At 46.3% G+C, this 22,576-nt stretch overlaps 1 protein-coding gene across 8 annotated transcripts in view; it reads right to left on the bottom strand.

The window, feature by feature from the left end:
• Positions 1–22,218, bottom strand: part of Dlg3 (discs large MAGUK scaffold protein 3) — a 52,170-nt gene extending 29,952 nt beyond the window's left edge. For 2 of the 8 annotated variants that reach the window (XM_047535863.1, XM_047535867.1), the window contains exons 1-10: positions 21,563–22,218; positions 18,511–18,564; positions 18,194–18,244; positions 17,662–17,786; positions 17,277–17,446; positions 16,832–16,968; positions 16,371–16,515; positions 15,627–15,786; positions 13,836–13,992; positions 13,367–13,469 (exon numbers count right to left, since the gene is read on the bottom strand). In XM_047535863.1, the coding sequence (XP_047391819.1) occupies positions 13,367–13,469; positions 13,836–13,992; positions 15,627–15,786; positions 16,371–16,515; positions 16,832–16,968; positions 17,277–17,446; positions 17,662–17,786; positions 18,194–18,244; positions 18,511–18,564; positions 21,563–21,919 (1,459 nt within the window). In that variant the 5' untranslated portion in view covers positions 21,920–22,218. Of the gene's footprint in view, positions 1–12,442; positions 12,637–13,366; positions 13,470–13,835; positions 13,993–14,908; positions 15,352–15,626; positions 15,787–16,370; positions 16,516–16,831; positions 16,969–17,276; positions 17,447–17,661; positions 17,787–18,193; positions 18,245–18,510; positions 18,565–21,562 lie in introns of those variants that run through there. The other 6 variants (XM_047535862.1, XM_047535861.1, XM_047535868.1 and 3 more) reach the window with 6 other exon arrangements.
• Between the last annotated feature and the right edge of the window lie 358 nt (positions 22,219–22,576).

Genomic DNA, 22,576 nt, shown 5'->3' with positions numbered 1-22,576 from the left:
GGCCACTGTGTCCTCAAAAATAAGTCACCTCCCTCTTTTTCAGGTTAAAGGTTGCTACTTTCTTAACAATTCTTCATTGAATATGGTTTCCAGACCTTTCACTCCCTTGTCCTTTTAAAGTCTAATGCCCAGAATTTGTGGTGATGTCATTTCCTTTACTAAGCTACAAGCTCCTTTATGTGGTTTTTGTTTCCTTCTCAAAGTAGTGTGGTGAACTGCACCCTTGTTGAGTCGACCATCTTTTAATTGAATGTGCTAACTCTGTGCAGAGATCTAAGAGGGCGAACCTGGACTATTTAATTCTTAAATTCTGGCGTCTCAGAAGCAAATATGAGAAAAAAGATTACACACTTTCTCCTTTTACCCACCCCAAAATGCTACAAAACTGACCAAGGAAAGAAACCACACACCACTTCTGCAAAGCACAGACAAGTCAAAGGTTTCAAGATTTAGTTAACAGTCCAACGATGCACCAAAGGGTTCTGAAACTACAATGTTCCACAATGCAAACTGGACACGTAATCAAGCCTGCAAATCCATTTCCCAAGACTTTGCTCTTGAATCCATCTACCTTCCAGACATCAGGGGGAAAAAGGCTTTTGAAAATAAGCCTGGTGGCACATGCCTGTAATCCCTGTGACTCAAGGAGGCTGACGTAGGAGAATCACAAGTTCAAGGCCAGACTGGGCAACTTAGCCAGACCATGCCTCAGAATAAAATAAAAAGAAATTCTGGGGACACAGCTAGTGGTAGAGCACTTGCCTTTCACATGCAAGACCCTGGGTTTCCATACCCAGCACCATAAAAAGAGAATTAAAAATGAAAATTGTCAATAATTTGGAAAAGCTGAAAGATGCTCAGTTTCTCAACTTATACTATAAGTTTATTTCATCCTATTAAAGACAGGAAAATGTACAGACAAGAAACAAATAGCAGCAACGGAGGGCATTTACTCTGCATACAGTGTAGACTACTAATGATTTGAATGAAGATGTAAAAAGGAAAAACTACAAAATAGAATGAAAGCCATGCCTATCAAATTGGAAATGACAAAATGCTGAGGAGACAACTGGATGACAGACTTCAGACACACAGACTGTGACAGGGACAATCAGAAAATGCAAACAAAAATAAAGTAAAATGGAAAACCATAACTCCCTGACCTTGAAGCCCCACACAAATACTCAGTAGAAAAGACATGGTCAAATAATAGCTCATGTTTTGGTTGGTTGTACACTGAAAATAAATCAACAGCTCCCCAAAAAGCTCATCCATTCTTATGGAAGTGCAGACGTTGAGATCTCAAACTCATACAGCCCTCATTTGCCATTGCTGAGCTGCCCTGAGGCTTAAAGGAATCATCAGTTGTGAAAAATTACAGAACTCTGGTGGAAATAAAGTTATAACCTCAGAAAAAAAGTCACAGATTTTGATGAGTATGGATTGTTTTAGATTTCTGTAGTTGCCTTTACAGTATAAACCCTCAGGATGTGTCTGAATTACAAGAGTCTGTCCCAACATTATGGCTCATGTCTTTCAACGAAATGGATGGAGGTGAAAGTAAAATAAGTTCATCAAGATACCTGTTAGTGTGGAGTAAGTATAAGAATTGCCAAATAGCACATTTCTAGGAATCACAAGCTTCTCTGTTTTATAGAAGCCTATTACTTGGGTTAGTTCCTAATTCTATATCTACTATTTAAAAATCTGAGGGCTGGGGTTGTGGCTCAGTGGTAGAGTGCTTGCCTAGCATGTGTGAGGCACTCACTGGGTTTGATTCTCAGCACCACATACAAATAAATGAATAAAATAAAGGCCTATCAACATCTAAATTTAAAAAAAAATAAAAATAAAAATCTGATACTTCTAAAACTAGGGAAAATTTAATAAGGTCCCTTCTAATTATGACAATTATGATTTTATGACCAAGTCAATGAGACCTAAAAGGAATCAAACCTAGGACTCTTCATTTTAATTTGCTTAATATAATCTAGAAGTTGGAAATCTTCATATCTGCAAATAATCCTAAATGCCTTGGATCAAAAAAATACCAAATCAACAAGCGTAAGTTGAAAAAAAAATTCTCAAGGCTAGATGAGAAGGAAGAAAAATGATAAACAGCCTTAACATAGGCAAATCTTGTGAGAGAAAAAATAATTTCATCTCAACTTTTAGAACAATGGCTCAGAACTATAACTAACTATGAAAAGAAACCTGGGTGTCATTGTTCTGGTTCTGGTCCCTGCACTGTCGCAATGTGCTTCCTCAGTTCTACACACACTTAGCCATGGTTCTGTGTAGAATCCTGAAGTATACTGGGAAGAAAACAGAAAACAAGACGTGCTACATCAGCACACCACAAGAAATTCTTGTTTATCCCTACTGACTGGATGTTTCTGTCTCCTAAAGAGCTTAGTGAGGATGCAGGAAGAGCTAGCTATTGGGCAAAAGTGCCATACTATATAAAGGTTCCATTACATTCTGCCACCTGCTCTGAGATGAGTGGAATGAAAAATGCCTTGATCTTACATGGAGCTAAGAAAAAGCATTCACAGGGCCTTCTAATCGGTCCTTCTCACTTACTTCATTTCACCCAGGAGATCAGGGTAAAAGCTTCAAATAGTGTCTTTTCTCTATTTCAAAGGAATTTCATGTAGCATATTCAAATGAAAGATTTACAAAGCTTTTGACTCCTTTAATGCATAAGCCAAAGTATATGTAAAGACCACCCCGAGGTAAAACACCTCATCCAGGCAACATGAGAATGAAGGCAAATTACCCCTTTTCCTTACTCCCAAAGTGGTAAATATGCTAGTTTGGAACAATCTTGTTCACTTAACAGCAATGCTCCATCCAACACAGTGACCAAAATACATCCATGTTGTGATAAAGCTTGCCAATTTGAGATAATGTAACCATTTTCTATGTTTTGCCAGGTCACTAAAGAGTCTAGATTCAAATGTTCTTCACAGTAGTCACTCCCACAGGATCACAAACTCTGACAATCTTTATTGGAGTATCAACTGAATCTCCTTTAGGTCAAGTTTCTGTGGAAGGAACCCAGAAAATGTGACCTAGAGAAAGACTCCTCTTGTTTATAGTTGTCAAAACATGTGGTCCTTTTTTAGTAATGGATAATTCCAGAGTAAAATATTACAGAACAGAATAAGAAGCCTCAAATCGAAATTGGGCACGTGTCTAAAAGGAAATGATGGATTATTTAATAAAATGTACTTAATAATTCATTAAAATTTGGAGCAAAAATTAAGTTAATTAAGTGAATATGCTACCTTACTTCATAAATAAAACCCAGGCAGGTTAAGGTTTTAAAAATAAAACAAAACATTAACTAGAATAAAACATAGGTGATTATTTATTTGCTCTCTGGCTGGAGAAGCCTCTTCTAAGTCTATGAGCATAAGCAGAGGCAAACCACAAAGAAAACACTGAGAGATTCGACTATATAAAAACGTAAAATATGTGTACATCAAGATAAAATAAAGCAAAAAAGGGTTGGGGTATAGTTCAGTGGTACAGAGTAAGTCTTGCCTAGCATGAACAAGGCCTTGGGTTCAATGTCCAGCACTAAATGAATGAATAAATAAATGCCAAAAAAGGCAAACTCCAAAGTGGTAAGTCTTCATAATATATCCAACAAGGAATTAGTAATTTAACTGTATTGAAGTTTCTATATATCAATAAGAATGAATGAACACATCCCAATATGGAGATGGAAAAAAGGTATGAACAGGAAACAGACACACGAAAAAACAAAAATCAATACACACACACACATATAAATGTTCAATTCTATTATAAACAAAAGAAATTACAAATGAAATTTTAAATTAAATAACATTTACCTATCAAATTAGCAGAGGCTGTCTTTAAAAATATTCCACGTTAGGGCTGGGGATACAGCTCAGTTGGTAGAGTGTGTGCCTCGCATGCACAAGGCCCTGGGTTCAATCCCCAGCACCACACACGCCAACAACCCCCCCCCAAAACAAAAACAAAAACAAAATATTCCAGGTTAGTAAGGATATTAAAAGAAACATCCTTACACTGCCAGTTGAGGTGGAGGTCAAATTAGCAAAAATGTATCAAAAGCCTTAAATATGCTCTATTTTTCCAGGAGCGGGGGTGTTTCTGGGGATTGAATCATTTTACCACTGAGCAGACATCCCCAGCCCCATTTTTTTTAAAAAATTATTTTAAAACAGGGTCTCCCTAAGTTGCTGAGGCTGGCCTCAAACTTGCCATCCTCCTTCTTCAGTCTCCTGTATAACTAGGATTTAAGGAACATGGTACTGCAACTAACTATGTTCATATATTTTGCCCCAAATAATGCCACTTAAAGGAATCTATCCTGAGAATAGATAGAATCTATCACAGATTCATAATAACCTTGTACATGGATATCCATCTAAATATTTTGTATAGGCTCAAAACATTGGAAAAAAATTATAAGTCCACATCCACCAATAAGTTAATGGTTACCCGAATTATGGACCATACATGTCATATTACTTTGCTGATAATCTTTTTTACATGATGGAATATTATTTAAGTATTAAAGAACATTTTCAAAGAATATATAATGGCCTAGGAAAGTATTCATGACATAGGTTAATGGAAAGAATATAAAATTACTTCCATATAAAAACCACAATCTTAAAAGAGTTTGAGGGAAATACATAAACACATACATGCAACTGGTTATCTCTGGAGGCACTTTTATAGATGTTGAAAAGTGTTTTGTATTTTCTAATTTTCTACATATCCACATTTATATGCAGGAAAAATAAATATAAAAGAGGGGTGGGGAAGCAGATTGAACAGGAAAGGGTCTAAGGACAAAGCCAGGACATAGTTGGACTAGAAGCTTCCTTCCACACTGCTCCTGGCTCATTAATCGGTTTTGATGCTGCCCATTTAACCAGTTCCAGACAAATTCATATAAATGTATTTTCACTATTATCACCTGACTATTTTAGACAAAAATAGACCAAAGAAGCCTTGTCAATGCCTGGCTAAAGTGTAGATATATCACATCTACCATTATTTCCCTGATCTATAGGCCTATGACCCTGTCCACTGAGAAAATTTGGTCAGGCTGACTTTGTTTGACCTTGGTGAACCAGTACTGGTTCCTAGAGCTCACCACTCCTTTTTCTGAATATTTATAAAACATTCTTAATAATCTGTTCTGGAATTTAACCCCAGATTTACAAAATGCTTTCCTCTTTTTGAAAATCCAGGTCCCTAAATACATATTTACATAAAATCTTAATTTTCTTCTTTTGGTCTACTCAAATTTTTATCACTTCATTTCATATCAAAAAGAAAAACTGAAAAATCTCCAGGGCTTTGTTTTTTAAAGATATCTAAATTCAGTAAAAAGTACACAAAAGTCCACTTCAAGAGGATGAAAGCCTTATCGCAGAATAGAAGGGAAGACAAACCCTTACTAAAACAAGAATATTAGTTCAAGACTGCAATTTAATAAGAAGCTAGGTATAAACACGAACTTGTAAATTGAATTCACAACTCACTTCCACTTATCTCTCTCTGTGTACACACACACACACACACACACACACACACACGATAGGTGTAAAACCAGTATTTTTTACTTTCAGCAACAACAGTAAGGACAAATTATTCTACTTTTACTTCTCTACTTAAATCAACAAAACAATTACCCTATTGTGTCATATAAGACGATAGCTTTAAACAAAGCAAATGTTAATATCAGGGTAAAGATTTCAAGAAGAAACATATTAAATTTAAAGGAGATTCTAAAAAGCTGTAATTACATAGAAATATTTCATTCTCATTACTATATATTATTCTAATCATTCTGCTCCATCAGAAAGAACTGATGTTTTACAGACACCAAAGCTCCTAGGATTTTGACTCAAATTATCTAGCAAGAACAAGAAAGCTCCTGTCTAGGGAGGTTCATAATGCTTTGCCAAATCTAACTACCATGTCCTTGGGCTATATGGAACACTGAAACGCCCAACACAAACACACACACACATGCAGCTCCAGGGGACAAAACTTGTAAGAAAGCTTAACATTTTTTTCTTCTAAGTTTACAAAATAGGATGGGCCTAAAAGGTTGTAGCCCTTTTGGAAAAAGTCTGGCAGTTCCTCAAAAATGTTAAATTACCTTGTGACCAAGCAATTCTACCACTAGGTATAAATCCAAGAGAACTGAAAACATGTTCACACAAAAATTCACATATGAATGTTCATAACAGCAGTATTCACAATAGTTGAAAGGTGAAAATAGTCCAAATATCCATCAACAAAAAATAGATAAATAAATTGTGGTATAACCACAGAATGGAATATTATTCATCCCTTAAAAGAACTGAAGTACTGATACATGCTACAACATGGGTGAAACTTGAGAACATCACACTAAGTAAAAGAAACCAGACACAAAGGCCACATATTGTATGATTTCATTTATATGAACTGGACAGAAGGGGCAACTTTATGGAAACAGAAAGTAGATTTGTAGTTACCTAAGCCTGGGGGGTGAGGAGAAGCTGGTGGAAAATGGGGAGTGACTGGTGATGGGGACATTCCTTTTGGAATGATGAAAATTTCTAAAGTTGGTGGGGGAGGATCTCATGAAAATCAAAGTGAGATCCATAGAATAGAGGAAAGGGACCAGGGGTAGGAGAGACTGCAAAGAAAGAAGTATTGGGGAGGAACATTGGCCAAATTATATTGTTATATTTTGTGCATGTACTAATAAGTAACAACAAATCCCACCATTATGTACAACTACAACACACCAAAAAAAAAGGTGGAGAGAAAAAAGTTTTGCAAATTGTAATCAACAAGTAATAAATAATGACTGATTTTTATGTGAAGTCTTTACTATCTGAATTTTTTTTGGTTTTTCTTTTGTTTTTTTTTTTGCTTTGCTACAAAAAAAGAAAATGTTCTAAAGTCAATTGTGGTACAGTTGCTCATCTCTGAAAATTCTAAAAACTGTTGAATTGTATACTTTAAAAGAGTACATTCACTGTATGGTATGTGAATTATATTTCAATAAGCCGGTTCCAAAAATCCTGGGCCTTATCATTTCCATCAGGTCAGCATTCCTAGCTTAAATTATCTACAACCAGGCCTTAAACTCCCTCCAGCCTACAGAGTGATATGAATGAAAGATAGTCATCTTCCTGGTTCCTTCTAATCATCTGAGTAATAACATGGTCTGGATTTCTCTGTTCTCAAATCAATTTGGAAACAATGTGAAAATCAAATCAGGGGACCCAAAAAAGCAAACCAATGTCGACAATAAGAATATGAAAGATGCTGGACATCAGTAAAATGCAATTCAAAACCACAATGAGATACCACTTCACACCACCAGATGGCTAGAATAAAAGAGACTAACAATAACAAGTTTTGGAGAAGATGTGGAAATTGGAACCCTCACTCACTGCTGGTATGAATGTGAAATTTTATAGCTACCTTGGAAAGAAGCCAGGCCATTCTACTGAAGGTTTACCATAGAATGGCCATATGATCTAGCAATTCCACCTACAGGGCCATATATCCAAGAGAAATGTAAACATATATCCATGTAAAAAAATGGCACATTAATGTTCACAGAGCATTATTTGAAATAGTCAAAAAGTGAAAACAACCCTAATGTCCATCTATTGATAAACAAAATGTGATAAATACATATTATGGAATATTGTACAGTCATAAAAAGGTATGAAATAATGGTAGTAGATGCTAGAATACAGAAGAACTGGCAACATTATGCTAAGTGAAAGAAGTCAGTTCCCAAAGATGATATACTATATGATTCTATCCATATGAAATATTCAGAATAAACAAATCCATAGAGACAGCAGATTAGTGGTTGCTTATAGCTAAGGTGGGGGTGATGGTAAAGGGGTAGTGAAGATTCTAAAAATCAACTGCAACAATGGTTATACAACTTTGTGAATATTCTAAAGATCACTAATATATACCTTTAAATGAGTGAATTGTAATGACACAAAAAATGATGACAAGGGTACTGTAGCTCAGGTCATATTTAGAAAGACCAAGGCCCTGGGTGCCATCCCCAGCACTTACAAAAAAAGAGTGACAAATATAATTCTGTTTCACTTGAAGAAATGAGAAATGCCTATCTACTGCATTAATATTCTTAAGCCTGCACACATTAGTAAGTAAAATAAACCCAACTCCCACTTTGTTGCTCCTCCTGGAACTCCCCCAACAAGATCATTCCCTAGTAATCTTCCTAAATTCACTTTCCTTCTGCAGGAAAAAGGGTTTCCTTGGGGCTTCCAGAAGCCCCTTTACTCTCAAGTTACTTCTTCCTTTGGGACAGGATTTTGTAGCCATTAAGACTGAATAGCTGAGAGGTTGTGGTTCAATGGTAGAATGCTTGCCTAGCATGTGTGAGGCACTGGGTTTGAGTCTTAGCACCACATATTAATAAATGAATAAAAATAAAGGTCCATCAACATCTAAAAAATTTTTTTAAAAAAGACTGAATAGCTGAGATCTTGGAGTTGGTTTAACTCCATTTGTTAACAGCTTCTGGCACCTGAAGAATCTTAGGGTGGTATCCTTTGCTGTGACTGGATGTATCTGGGTATATAGAGGGGCTCATAGCTTCCCTTAGCAGTGGGAGATATTTCTGGTCTACGGGCAAAACCCCTGAATCCAAAGTTCTCAGGAAATCTGCCTTCAAACTTTGATTCTGCCCCTTACTAACTACGTGACACTGAGTAAGTTACTCAATTTCTCTGACCCTCAGTTTCCTCATCTACAAAATGGGAAAATACCACCTAACTTACAGGGATAACCTAAAGATGAATGCTTATAAAAGTGTAGAGATACTCAATTCAGTTTAACAAAATATGTGCCAGGTTCCAGACTAGGTGCTGGGGACACAAAGATGAATACAATACTAATTTGCCTTCCAATTGTTCACAGCATAGAAATGCTGTTCCCAGGAATTCATTTTATTTCTTCCTCATCTTATCCTTCTTTTACAATGGTGGTAGAGTTTCAGAACATTTTTTTTGCCTTCATATATTTTCACCTCTGTGCTCTCAAGAGAGATCATGCTGACAGGGTAGCAGTTATGTTTATATCCTTCATTCTCAAACAGAGTTGGGATGGTTACTTAAATATTGTGGGGAAAATATTCTTTGTGTGCTTTCAAGTTATTGTCAACAATGGTCCCTAACTTTCCCAGGTCTTACCTGAAGGTGTTTTCATGTTATAAGAATGCTTACTGAGCACCTTAAAATAAGTTACTGAAAAATTCTAGTTCTCTCCCACATGCTCCACCCTGTTTGGATTTATGTTGTAGTTGAAAAGACTGGTCACAAAGTATCAATTCCCAGTTTAGCTACCTTACTGACCAATTTCTGGCTCAGCTCCTGATTTGGAGATCAGGTTCTATTATAAAAACCAAAAGACTCTTCAGAAAAATACCAGCAGAGTATATATAAGCAGAGGCTGACATATAGTTACCAGAAGCAAAACACAGGAGATCTGTTATAATAATACTAAACCCATCCTTCCCTTGATGGAGCAATCCCACAAGTCACAGAAAAAAATGTATTTTTTCATTTTAAAATAGATTGGAAGAAACCCTTTGCCAAGCAAGAGCCAGTTGTTTAAATTTTCAATTTGAATTTTAAGCAGGATTATACATGCCTAAGAACATCATGCTATTTTTAGCTAATAGGTAGGATTGCTATGTCCACAACAGTTTGGAGCAATCAGGAGTGAAACTATTAAACATCATCTCTCACTAAGGTACCTTATCATTTTGTACTTCTATTTCTATTTTAACATTTTTCAAAGCTTCATCATGAAAACACTTGTAAAGTACCCATGCTAGACACAATACAAAGTTCAAATAGAAAGACACATTTCCTATGTTTTATTATGGCTTTAATCCACATTAAACAAACCAGATATGTGAGAGAAGCTAAAGTTTAGAGCATTCTCAAGTTGCCATCCAGCCTCTAAGTGTCCAGGGGGGATACATTAGGAAGCAACTGTCCTAAACCTATCACCCTTCCAATTCTTGCACTCTCTTTATGTATCAAAAGGAAAAGGGTAATGAAAATGTTCTCAAACTATCTGTGGTGACACAGGCACAACAGTGTATCACTTAACTGCGTATTTAAATGGGGGAATTGTGTGGTATATTTAAAGTCATTTTAAAAGGGAGGAAAACTGTTCTTACTCAGTTCTAATTAGTCAAAGCTATTTTTTAAGCTCTCACGCTAAAGGCTATCTATCTAGCTAAAGGCTGCTTTGGTTTGGCAATAGTGCCTCAGTGCACAGGACCTTCTTCCACTTATCTTTCTTTCTCTTGTTGCTTCCCTGCTCTCTCTTCTGTTATTTCCCCAACCCTTTCCTATTGCTCTTCTACTGTGAACTAGGTCTAAGGACTCTCAGTTGTTACAACCATGTACCAACTGGTGGACCTCAGGATTAAATGGATTGCTGACCCTGGAGAACTTTCCCTTCATGACCTTAGGCAAGTCACATCTGGCTCTCCTGTGCGTGTTCCAGTCTGCAGGATCAGGGGTTGAACCACATGATCCTTTCTAACTCTCACAGTCTATGTAAAAAAAATCCAAACAATGAACATTTACTTGGCTGATAACATTCAAAGTTGCTGCCATTTTTTCCAATACACATATATTTGGATTATTCATTTTTTAAATACACACCATGATGCAATCTTCCAAAGAGTCATATTTAATATATTTATAAAATTATCAACATGGGGTCCTTGTTTTTTAAAACAAGCACTTTATCAAAGAAAATTCAGAGCCCAATGCAAGTGCTTGATAGTCCCTCTAGACCTGTCTCTAAGGGTCCATTTTCAAATGAAAAAAAAAAAAAAAAAGAAAAGAAAAAAGCTTTTACAGGCCGGGTCCCTGTTGAATTTGGCAAACCAAAGAATGAAATAAGATTGGGATAGCACTGCCTTAACAACAGTGATTCAACTAAAATCCTAAGAGAAAAAAGGCCTTGTGTAGCAAGTGGTAGAAAGACCTGACACAAGACAGCACCTCAACCTCAACTCTCAGAAATATGCTCAGAGAGCAAATGAACACCACAGGAATCCCTCTACCCTGCATAATTTACAGCTTTTTATACAAACCAGTTGCATTCCCCCAACAAAAGTCATAGAAACATGTAGTCACCAATTTCCAACATACCACCACCAGAAAAATTCACAGTATTGTTTCCATGTGCCCAACATCAGAGAGCAAAACCGAAAGAAACATCAATTTCTCCTACACACACACACACACATACACACACACACACACAAATATGTAAGAGAAACCATTTCCTTTGCAGAAACTAAGTTGTCTAAGTTGCAGGCATATAATGGATAAATATTAGTTACTAATAAAAATCCAAAGGTTAGCGCTCTACTGAGAAGCAAACAGCACACACATAAATGATGAAAACAATAACCCTAAGGTGCGTTCCTTGTCAGTAAGCTGAATGCCAAACATGGAGAGAAATGACTCAAAGTGTCCATTTGCATCCCTCTTTCCTATTACCTCAGACCAACAAGCTCTCCTGGTAGTTACCTCCCCACACTTCCATGTCCCCATCCAAGAAGTCGTGCAGAAGGTGGCAGACCCACTCTTTTTTCCCTTCGGGCCTGGGGGCACTGAACCAGCGTGGGGGCCGGGGTGGAAAGGACAAAGGTGGACACTTTGGAGTCCTCTCAGTTTTGTCCCGGGCTCCAACTGTCTTTCCCTTTCTCCTCACAGAACTAGAGCACCTGCCAGGGTCAGGTCCCTTCCTTCACGTTACCAACCAGACCACAGGGCCTAGGTGTCCAAGGAGCCCAGGCGCTGTACCTCTAAGGGACAAAGGCCAGGCTTACACAAAGAGGAGGGGAGGCGAAAGTCGTTGGGCACAGAATGAAACCTTTACGAACAAAAGGGAGGGGGCACAAGAATACCAAGCCAATCGCGGGTGTTCCCCGAGGTTAGGTGGAGAAATGCGAATGGGGGAAGGGGCAGATTTAGAAAATTCCTCAGGGAAAAGGGATCAGGGCGCTGCTGGGGGTGCAGCAGCCAGCAGGAAGGAGGATGCAGACAGGACTGAGGTTCTGGGGCGCGAGGGAGGCACAGTTCATGAGTGGCAGAGGTGATGGTAAAGAGGTGAAGGCCAGACAGGGCCCAGTGGACAGAGCAACCCCGCGCGGTACTGCCTGGGGCCAGAGAGGGACCCTCAGGAGGTGCTCAGAAGGGGGCTGGGGACCCGCGGCGAAGGTATTCGGGGAAGAAAGCAGAGTTGGGGGCGAAGTGTCGCAAGAGAGACTGAGAATAGAACGGCGGAGAGGCTAGGAGGGGACTGTGAGGGGGCCTGACCCCCGTCCGCCCCACCTCACCTGGCGCCGGGTCGGAGTCCAAGTCTAGTGCTGAGAAAAAGCCAGCTCCGGCCAGTCCCTCCGTCCCGCGCGGGAGACCACGGACACAAAGCGGGGCGCGCGGGAGGAGGGGAGAAGAGAAGGAGGGAGAAGGAGGGGGAGGGGAAGGAGGAGGAGGAGACGCCTGAGGCGCGCGAGGGGGAGAAGGAGCAGCGCCCGCCGCCCTCCGCCTGGGTCAGGGGGCGGGGCGTGCAGCTGGAGGCCGAGCTCGCCCGGCCAATGGTCATCCCGCCGGCGTGCAGGATAGGGCGCGCCTACCCGCAGCTCACCTCAGCACCTGGCCTCTTCTGACCTCAGCCAATCAAACGCTTTCATTTGTATAACTGGCCCCGCCCATTCACCCCAGCCAGGAAACTACTTGCTGAGAATACAAAGAAGGTACCCCGTAAGGGAGGTGGTCGACTCCCGTTGCCCTACCCCAAGGGCACAATATTCCCTTCCAGCACAATTGTGGGTCTCACAGCCTTCTTGAAGAGGGGAGGGGGATGGGGGTCAAAGAGGTTTGGCTCAAGACCTCGTAAGAGGTGGGAACTCTTCTCCCTGTGGGCCTTCTAATCCAGAGCTGCTCTTCTGTTCCAGGGCACACAGTTCCCTGTCTTCCCCTCTGAGTTCTCTGCCTCCCCTCTCATTATTCCAGTTGCCCTCATCTGCGCTTCATCCCGTACGCTGCTGCCCACTACTGGCCTTCTGCGGCACTGCATCCCTCATTAGCAGGCTTTGAGCACAGCCTTCAAGCCACCCCAACCAACCCTGTCCAGAAGAAAAGGAGAGATGAAGAAGCTACTGCACTGGGATAGCAGGGACCTGGTCAAGTGACTGTGTACCCCTGATGGCAAAAAGCCAGTAATTAGCATAAGTGCAAACTCCCCATCTTTTCTCGCCTACCTTCCGGTCTGTACTGGGCCACAATGGTGACTGACTGGCCAGCCCGTTTCAGAGCAGCTGCAGCCTGCTCATGGGTTGCATTCCTCAGGTTCACTCCATTCACCTGACCAAAGAGAGGAGTCATGAGCCACCCCAAAAGCAAGAAAGGGAGTCCTCTGTCCTAGTAGTTAGAAGGAAATATATTTCTCAAAATTCCATCCTTGCCCCCTAAATGAGACCTAAAGGATACAACATCTCTAGTGTAATAATTATCTTTGTAAAGATCCAAGAGATATTAATTTTCTCCTCAAGGATAAGTCTGGTCTTGGTCCCCTGTCCCTCACTAAGTGTATCTATAAAGACAATGTAAGTTTTCTCCAGTTCTTAGTTCTTGCCTCATCTCAAGAAGCATTTTTGAAGGAATCAAGGTCTCCCCTCCTCCCTTTCAGACTGGCACAGCTCCCATCCTCCCACCTCGCCTTTGTCTCACCGATAAGATCCGGTCTCCCCTGCGCAGCTCCCCACTCAGGTCGGCTGGGCCTCCTGCCAGGATGAAGGAGACAAAAATGCCTTCTCCATCCTCTCCTCCTACGATGTTGAAACCCAGGCCTGTGGAGCCTTTGTGCAGGATGATCTTCCGGGGCTCTCTGGTGGGAAAGGAGTGGAGATACAAGGGAGGTCAGGACAAAAGGAGATAGGAACTGTTGTCCCTGTCAGGGCCAGCCTGGAAAAAGGACCATACTTGCTGTATGGAGTAAGGACTTAGGTCTGTATGTATGATACCCTGTTCCTCCCTTCATCTCCTGAAACCTGCTTGACTGCTCTTTGCTGTCAGATGCCCAGTTTCAGTTCCTCTTCTTTCCTGTTCCTGAGGACTTGGCATCAACTTCCCAATGGACAGCCCACTACCCTCCCAGGTCAACAAACCCATATCCCGAACTCTAGAGCCCAAATCCCAGAGCCCACTCACTGGTCCTCTTCCTCCCCAGAGTCTCCTATCCTATGGACCCCTGTCAAATGCACTGGGCCACAAGAAGAGAAACCTGTCAGGGGCAGTGGACTCACAAGATGTGCCTACTTACTTTACATTGCCCCTCTGCCATCTCAAATTTCCACCTACCAACAATGACTCTGCCTATCTTCCCCAACAACATATTTAATAAACCACTAGGTACCCCTACTAGGTGATGTGGGAGACAGAGATGATGAAAGCCCAGGTCCTCAAATGGTGCTTAAGGGCTAAACAGAAGAAAAGGGGCAAACACATGAAAAATGAGACTAAAACTAATCATGTCCACGGAACCCCTCTCTAAATAGTCACAATGTGATCAGGTGAGAGCAAATCACCACACACACACACACACACACACACACACACACACACACACACACAACCTGACTCCCAGCACATCTCCAGGCCCACCGTCTTCACTTATTACAAGCATCTTTCCTCGGAGAAGCCCCAAGTCCCAAGTGAGGGTCCTTCTTTCTCGTTCCCAGTCTTAGGTGTGAGGCTCCCTCCCTGAGTCCCCGATGCCCTGGCTCCCAGCCTTCCACTCCTACCTGGCATCCCCTCCAGGCCGCAGGGAGCGGAGCGGCCAGGCCCACCTCTTCGAAGCCCTCCTCCAGGCCGAAGCCGAGGCCGAGCCCAAGCCCAGCGCCAAGCCGGAGCCTGAGAACTTGCGGGCCCTTTCCATGGCTCCTCTGGCTCTCCCCCGTCCGCCTACCCTTCCGGCTCCACCGCAGCCTGCCCAGCAGCCTACCAGGCCCCACCCCGCAAACCTGTCCCCCGGAATCCTGGCCAGCCCGACCAGTTCCACGGCCGGGCTCAGCCGCCGCCGCCGCCACCGCCACGGTGGGGCGGGGCCGTTCCCCGTGAGGCCACTGGGTCTGCTGGCCTCTCAGAATCCCGCCAACCCCACCGGCTGAACTGCTTTCTTCAATAATTTGGAGTGGCTGGAGCACAGGGAGGTGCAAACTATCTCAGGGCAGGAAAACCCGCAGCCTCCCCCTCCTCAGTCCCTAAACGCTCCACCCCACCCTTTATCTGCACTTTCGGATTGGGGCCACTCGGTCGGCGCTCCCCCTGATGGTAGAACTGGTCTTTGCAGCCACCTTTAGGGCTGAAAGAGCACACCCCCTCCCAAGACCTCACAGCGGGGGGCAATGAAGGCCGGATCCTCTTCTTTGTCATTCTACAGGAGGCCTGTCGCAGGCCAGAAATGATTCCTCTCCTTCCCACTCCCTGGGCTAGATGAACGGAGCGGAGCGAGGGTCTTACCTGGTGAAGTCCTCCTCTGCCAACATGTGCCTGGGTATAGGAGAGTAGCGAGTAGGGGGGACCTGAGGAGGAGCCGGGTAGCTGACCTTGCTCTCCACTGCCCCGAGATAACCCAGGCTGGAATTATGGCTTATGTGGTTGTCAGCCAAGGCAGTAAAAGCTGGGGTCAAGAAAGGGAGAGAAAAGTTCAGAGTCATTCCAGGCAGGTGCCTACCCCAACCCCTTCCAAGGACTTTCCCCCACACCCTTTATCAGGTCTCTATGAAGAGATGCTGATTCCTCAGGCACCCCCACCCCTTGTCCATCCATCCCCCAGGGTTCCTCCTCCGCAGTCCCTTTCTAAATCCTGGGCTCACTCCTGTGACTCTTAGAAAGAGCTGAAGTCAAGGCAGTCTACAAAGAAAGGCTTGACTAGAGGTGTGACTAATAATAATCCCTCACATCTCTGTAGCCTAATACAGTTTTCCAAGGGCTTTCTCCTCCATGATCTCATTCGATCCTTGCACCAGTCCTATGAGGAAGGCAGCGCATATATCATTAGCCTTTTGCAAAAGAGGAAAGTAAAGACAGGTGAAAGGGACTGGTCCAAGGGCACCCAGTTCCAAGGGACAGAGCTGGGATCTGGACTCAGTTCTGAGCACTATCTTCTGCATTTCCTCTCTTCATAAGGGACACAAACAACTTTCCCTCCCCAAACCAGGGAGTAGGACCTGAGGCCAGTGACAGGAGCCAGTGGGTACGTACTGCTGGCGTAGTCAGGGGGAGCGTACATGTCGTTGAGGTGGAGACTGCCTGGCTTAGCCACTTTCAGATAGACCATATCAGATGTGTTCTTCAGCGAGGCCACAGCTTCCTCATGCCTCACATCTTGTAGATTGGTGTTGTTCACCTAGAAAAGGAGAAGCCTCAGCCTGGGATTTGGGAGAAAGGAAGGGCCTTGGAGGGGTGTCCTTGCAATGAAATTCAATGGTGTGCTAACAGAGGTCCAAGTACAGTGCTGTGAGGACACAAGACAGGCAGGAGGAAGGGGAAAGGGCAGGTGAGGGAGCCCCTGCCATAGAGAGAATTAGGGCCTTGGTATGAGAAGATATTCTTGAAGTTCCCCAAGATGCCTCATCCCCAGTGAGGTTTAGATGGAATGACAGGGTGCTAGAGCTCCTCCTCCCCACCCTACCATTTGGGCATCCCCGTGAAGCCTGTCTCACCGCCAGCAGCCGGTCTCCAATCTGTAGGCGTCCATCCTTCTGAGCAGCTCCCCCCTCAATGATCTTGGTGATATAGATGCTGTTGTCTCCTGGGATGTGCTGGTTGCCAATGCCCCCAGCAATGCTGAAGCCCAGGCCTGGGAGACAGTCAGCAGGGAGTGGGAAAGGGTCACAGAGCAGGTTAAAGTATTTGGTCGATCCCAAAGACAATTCCCCTCCTCCAGCCAACCCACTGGACCCTCAGAAGCACCCCTAGGAATCCCAAACACTAGGTTGCCATCCCGAGGTCAGTAAGCGTGAGACTTGAAGTCAAGAAAGAAAGCTATGAGCTGGAACTGGAGGAGTCACACAGGGAGTAAGGCTATTCCCTTCTATTCCCTATGGGGCCAGCCACGACCTGGGGCCAGGGGCTCTGGCTAGAGCACAGGAACCCAGAGGGCCGCACCTTTGGGCCCTTTGAGCAAGTTGACCTCCATGATGGTCTCGGGTGGGGGCTGCCGCCTCCGCACCACCAACCGCACCACAGGACCTGCCTCCTTCAACGCCTCCACGGCCCGGCTGTGCACCACCTCCGACACGTCCACCTCATTCACCCGAAGAACACAGTCATTCACCCTGCGGGGGAAGCCCAAGAGGCATTGATACTGTGCCACAGCCCCCCCCCGACCCCCTCTCCACAGCCTTTCCCTCCTGCCTCCTCCTGTTCTTCTTCTTCCATTCTTTTCCTCCCCCCCAGATCTAATGGAAGGGTAATCCTGCCAGACTGGCCCTCCTCCCTTCCTCTCCATCCCATCCCTGCCACCCACAATCCTACTTCCAGGTCCTCTCACCCTAGCCTCCCATCCATAGCAGCTGCTCCACCAGGAATGATCTTGGTTATAAAGATGCCAGGGTCATCGGGGACATGGGGGTTGTCAATGCCACCTGCAATACTGAAGCCCAGGCCAGAGTTGCCCTGCAGAGGGGTTAGAAGGACACATTCTATTCACTGTGAGGGCACAAAGGAAGGTTCTAGGCACCCCACTTTCCTCTAGACCCAGAGCAAGTTTTCCAGGCCTCCTGGTAGGCTGGGGCACATTTGTCAGAAACCCAGCAGGCTCCCAGTCTGTGCTGACCATTCTGGCAGGGAGGCCTCAGTCAACCCATCCCCACCCCAATTCCCCAGGCCTCAGTGAGCAAGGTCAATTAATATTTGTTAGCGAGTTCATTGATTGATGCAGAGTAGTGGCTCTGAAGGCTGCTGTTTCCTTGTCCTCTCAGTGCAGGTTTCCCCATGAGTGTTGAAACTGCTGTTCAGGGCCTCCCCTCTTTTGACTTCAGCCCTCTCCTCCCCTTTAATCCCCTCCCCACAGGCAGACTCACCCGCTCGAGTACTATCTCCTCATATTTGAACATGCCATCACTGCCATTCACCTAGGGGAAGACGCAGGCAGTTTGCTCAGTGCCTCTTGCCCTCCCAGTCATCTGCCCCTTGGTCAACCTGCCTCCTCCCCTCCCCCACTCCCACAGAGTAGAAGGCCCATGTACATCCCAGGTCACCTCTAGGTCACAGATGGGGACAGGCTGACCCCAAGGGGGCCACTCCCCTCCCCTTACATCCAAACATATCAGGCCAAACACAGCTGCTCACTTAGTCCAGATCAATTGTCTGGGACTGAGCCGGCCAGTGGTGCACTCACCGAGAGGCTGGGCTCCAGGGCCTCGGGGTTCATTAGGAGGGGTGCAGGGCTGGCCTAAGGGGGATGGCAGAGATGGAGATGGCGGGCAAATCACACCACACCCTGCCTCCATAGGGGGCACCCAGAGGCCTGGCCCGAGAACCCCTCCCCTTCTGAACATAGCTCTCCCTGACTTGTGGACCAGAGATTCCTACCATGTCAGAAAGCAGACACCATCTTATCTAATCCCCCTCATGCGACAGATGGTGACATTGGCCAAGAGAGGCTGTGGAATATGCCTAAGGGCACAATGGGAGTTAGTGGCAGAGCAGGGCCTAGAACCTGGATATCCAGGTGCTCTTAGGATTAAAGCAAGCTGTCAAGGCCATCATCCCCTTCCTCCAGGAGAACTCATGGGAAAAAGGAAAGTTGTCCCCTTCAAAGTACCTTATAAACCCTTACTCTACACCATCTTCAGTGGCTCCAAGACCCCAATTCCCCAAATGGACAAAAGTCAAAGTCCTAATCCATTTTCTATCAAGGGACTTTTGATGGTTTGCGTGCCCCAGCAGAAAGGCCCAGGGTGGAGTCAGAGGCAAAGCCAGGGCAGGACAGGAGCAGGATGCCATTCTCCATGAGGGATAGCATGATGACCCACAGACTGATTACCAGTAGAATTCATGGTCTTCAACACATAGTGGCTATGGGAGAGGCAATGGAAGGGGTCAGAAAAGCAGGGTTGATTTGACCAACCCACAGAGGTGGCTTCCCAGACAGGACATACTTGTGGCCATTTTTCAAGTGGAAATCTGATTCTGGAGAGACAAGTAGTACCTGCTCCCTGGTTCCCACTCTCATCTGCAAGAATGGAGGAGTTCTCTTGCCTCTCTCCCTAGGCAACCTGGCACCTTCCCCCATCTTTTGTTGGCTGTGTTGTCCCTTTCCTAACCCCTGATCTCCTCTTCAAAAGAAGAGAGCTGGAAATCCAGAGTGGGGTCTACTTTGCACACCCTGTTGTGCTTCTCCTTCCTACCTCCACCCCATGCAGCTTTGGCTTCAAGAAGGAGACATAGGGGAGAGAGAGAGGGCTGGCTAGTCATACCTCCCCCGTTTTGGGATATGGCCCTCAGGACTTCATGCCTTGTAGCCCTGGAAGGAAATTAGAGGTCTCCAGCTACAGCTTCACCCTGGTTCCTGATCCCAGGAGGAAGAACCAACGGTATCTTCCAAGACCCAGAGCCAATAAAGCTGCCTGAAGTACCATGCAACAGACACACAAGCAAAAGGACATCCATGTGGTTCTTGTATGCATCTGGTATACCAGGTGTGCCCACATGTGACAAGCCATGCCTCAAGTCCATTTCAAGTGGTAACCAGAGGTTCCCAGTTCCCATTGGTCTACCCTCCAGTCCCCACTCCACCCTCACTCAGGGACCTTGCTTCTAGGGCTAAGGAGTCACCCAGGATCAGCTCCAGCAAAGAGCTGGAGCCAACTGGTCCAGCCCTGCGATTGGTACCTGTCTCCTGCTGGGCAGGGCAAGTATGAAAAGGTGTTTGCAATGGGAGGGCCAAAGGACAGAGGGGCAAAGGAAAGAAGGAGACTCACTGGAGAGGGCAAGAGGCCATGGCAAGGGGCTGAGGCAAGGGATGCAGGAAACATAAGTATGGACAGACAGAGGGCCAGAACTGAGCATTCCTCTCTCCAGGAAGTCCCCACCTTTGCTTCTGAGTGAGAGCACATCCTCCTATCCCCAGAGGAAGACAGAGGCAGCCAGAACAGACCGGTCACCAGCTTGGGGCAGTCAGCACCTGCCCTCACAGCAAAGCCTCCTCCTCTTTTCTCCCCACCCTAGGGGCTGCAGAGCCGAAAGCCAGACAGGCCCTCCGCCATGCATGCCAGGGACCTGGCTCTGCCGGCCCAGCCTCCATTTTGCTGCTTCTCCCACAGATGCTCCTTCCATTTTCTAAGCTGGCAGTTTAGTCTGGGAGTGGAAGCCGGAGTTGTGCCCAGCACCCAGAGGCTCCCAAGCTGTGCCAAGTCAGGACTGGGGGGCTAAGCTCTCCCACATCTGGGGCTGCCCAAGGGGGACATGCCCCACTGGGGCTAGTCCCTGCACCAGGGCAGCTGTCCCTTGCTTGGCTCCAGGCACCATGCCTGCTCTGGAGCGAGGAAGCTTGCTTCACCCCCCACCCCCAGCACACACACTTCAGAGCTGCTTGGACAAAAGAGTCTGTCCTTCTCAGCAGCCTCTCAGCCTTGCTTGGGACGTGTCTCTCTCCTCCTTCCCCTCCCCTCCCTTGCCTGTCAAGCACCACTCACCAGGGATGAAAACACACACACACACACATACACACACAAACACACACACACAGGTACACACTCTTGCAGCCACATGCTCACACACATATACATATAGCCACACACAGATAGGCAAACCCAGCTATCCCTGCAGCCTCATCTATAGAGGCACCTCCACGTTCAGGGAGACATCCCCACACGTCCATGTGCACATTCACACACAAAGGGACTGGGACTGAGCACTCATGGCATGGAGGGATGAAGCTCAGGAAGCCCGGCACATGGGCTTCTCTACATAAAATTCACAGGCACTTCATTGCCTTCCTCCACATACCCCAACATACATACACACACACATATGTCCCCCCCTACGCAGAGTACCATGCCCCCTCCTCCCCTCCTGTGGAGACACACACCACACACAACCCCCGCAGAACCTCCCGCCCCCTGCCAGACACAGAGACACTGCCAAACCCCCGCACTGAGACAAACCCAATTCCCCCACACAGGAAAATGTGCCCCTCCACCATACCTTCACCCCTTGACACACACAGCTCCTCCCAATCCCCTCCGAATGGAGACCCCTTGAACAGACACACACACAGGGAACCGCACATTCCTAGCCATCTCTCTTTGCCCAGCTGCAACGCTGTGGCTCAGGGGTCCACAGGTTTGGAGCCCCAGCAATCCCTGCTGCACCCCAGGCCTCTAAGGCACCCACTTTCCAGCCCTCCTGGGTTGCCCCACCAGCACCCCCCCTCTGCTGGTCCATACCTGCTCATACCAGTCCCGGTTGGTACAGGTGCACTCAGGCCACCAACTGGGGCCACTGCCGTTGAGTTTCGGGGTGCTCTTGCCAGGAACTGGCTTAGGGGGCACTGGCCCCACGTCCCGGCCGGTGGGGATGAGCTTGGCCTTGGTCCGAGGGGTGGGGGTGGCCCCTGCCTGCGAGGGCAGGGTCTGCGAGCTGTAGCCCCCATAACCGGAGCTGGCCCCATTACCCCCACCTGGCCCATAGGGGTCGGGCACCTGCCAATCCCCGTAGCCCGGAGGTTCGAGGCGCCGCAGGGCGGCCAGGCGGGTCACCTCATAGCACTCGGGGCACTTACAGCAGTGCTGGTGCTTGTGCATGGCACTGCCCCCAGCGGCTCGGACCCCCCAGCCCACGCCAGTTTCCACGCCGCCGCCGCCGCCACCGCCGGGTTCCCGGGCACACTCACACTGCTCGGACCAGGAAGGGGGGGGTACCCGTGGGGGCGCACGGGCGGAGCGGGGCCTGGGGCCGGGCGGGCGTCCGGGGGCCTCTGCCCCCACGCTGCCCCGCACCCATGGCTCCCCCTCCAGCACTGGCGGCTCCGTGTCGCCCGTCGTGGCTCCTGGGCCGAGGCCCAGCGGCAAAGAAGAAGCGGGAGCCCAAGCAGAGACTGGGTGCAGCGAGGACCGCTTCTGCTCTGGTCCCCAGGATGGATCTGAGTGGAGTCAAGAGCATCTCTCCCTGGCTCCCTTCTCAGTTGATTCCAGCCAATCAGGGCGCAGAGTCAGGCAGCGGCAGCGGCAGGAATGCTAAACAGCAGCTCCTTAAAGGAACAGAGGCAGCGGCGTTCCCAGACTCAGCCCCAGCTCCTCGGATCTCTGGGGTACAGTCGACCCTAGTGTGGGGGCAGAGGACTGGGGCCAAAGGAGTGCTCTAGCGAGCGATCTCATACCTCTATGTCCCCAATTTTAACCCTTTCCCCTCCCACTCCGCCCCACCCCACCTTTGAGAGGGAGTTGCAGGGAGATGTTCAA

The sequence above is a fragment of the Sciurus carolinensis genome, chromosome X, assembly GCF_902686445.1.
Source record: "Sciurus carolinensis chromosome X, mSciCar1.2, whole genome shotgun sequence".
Classification (NCBI taxonomy): domain Eukaryota; kingdom Metazoa; phylum Chordata; class Mammalia; order Rodentia; family Sciuridae; genus Sciurus; species Sciurus carolinensis.
This window is presented reverse-complemented; position numbering and strand designations above follow the sequence as displayed.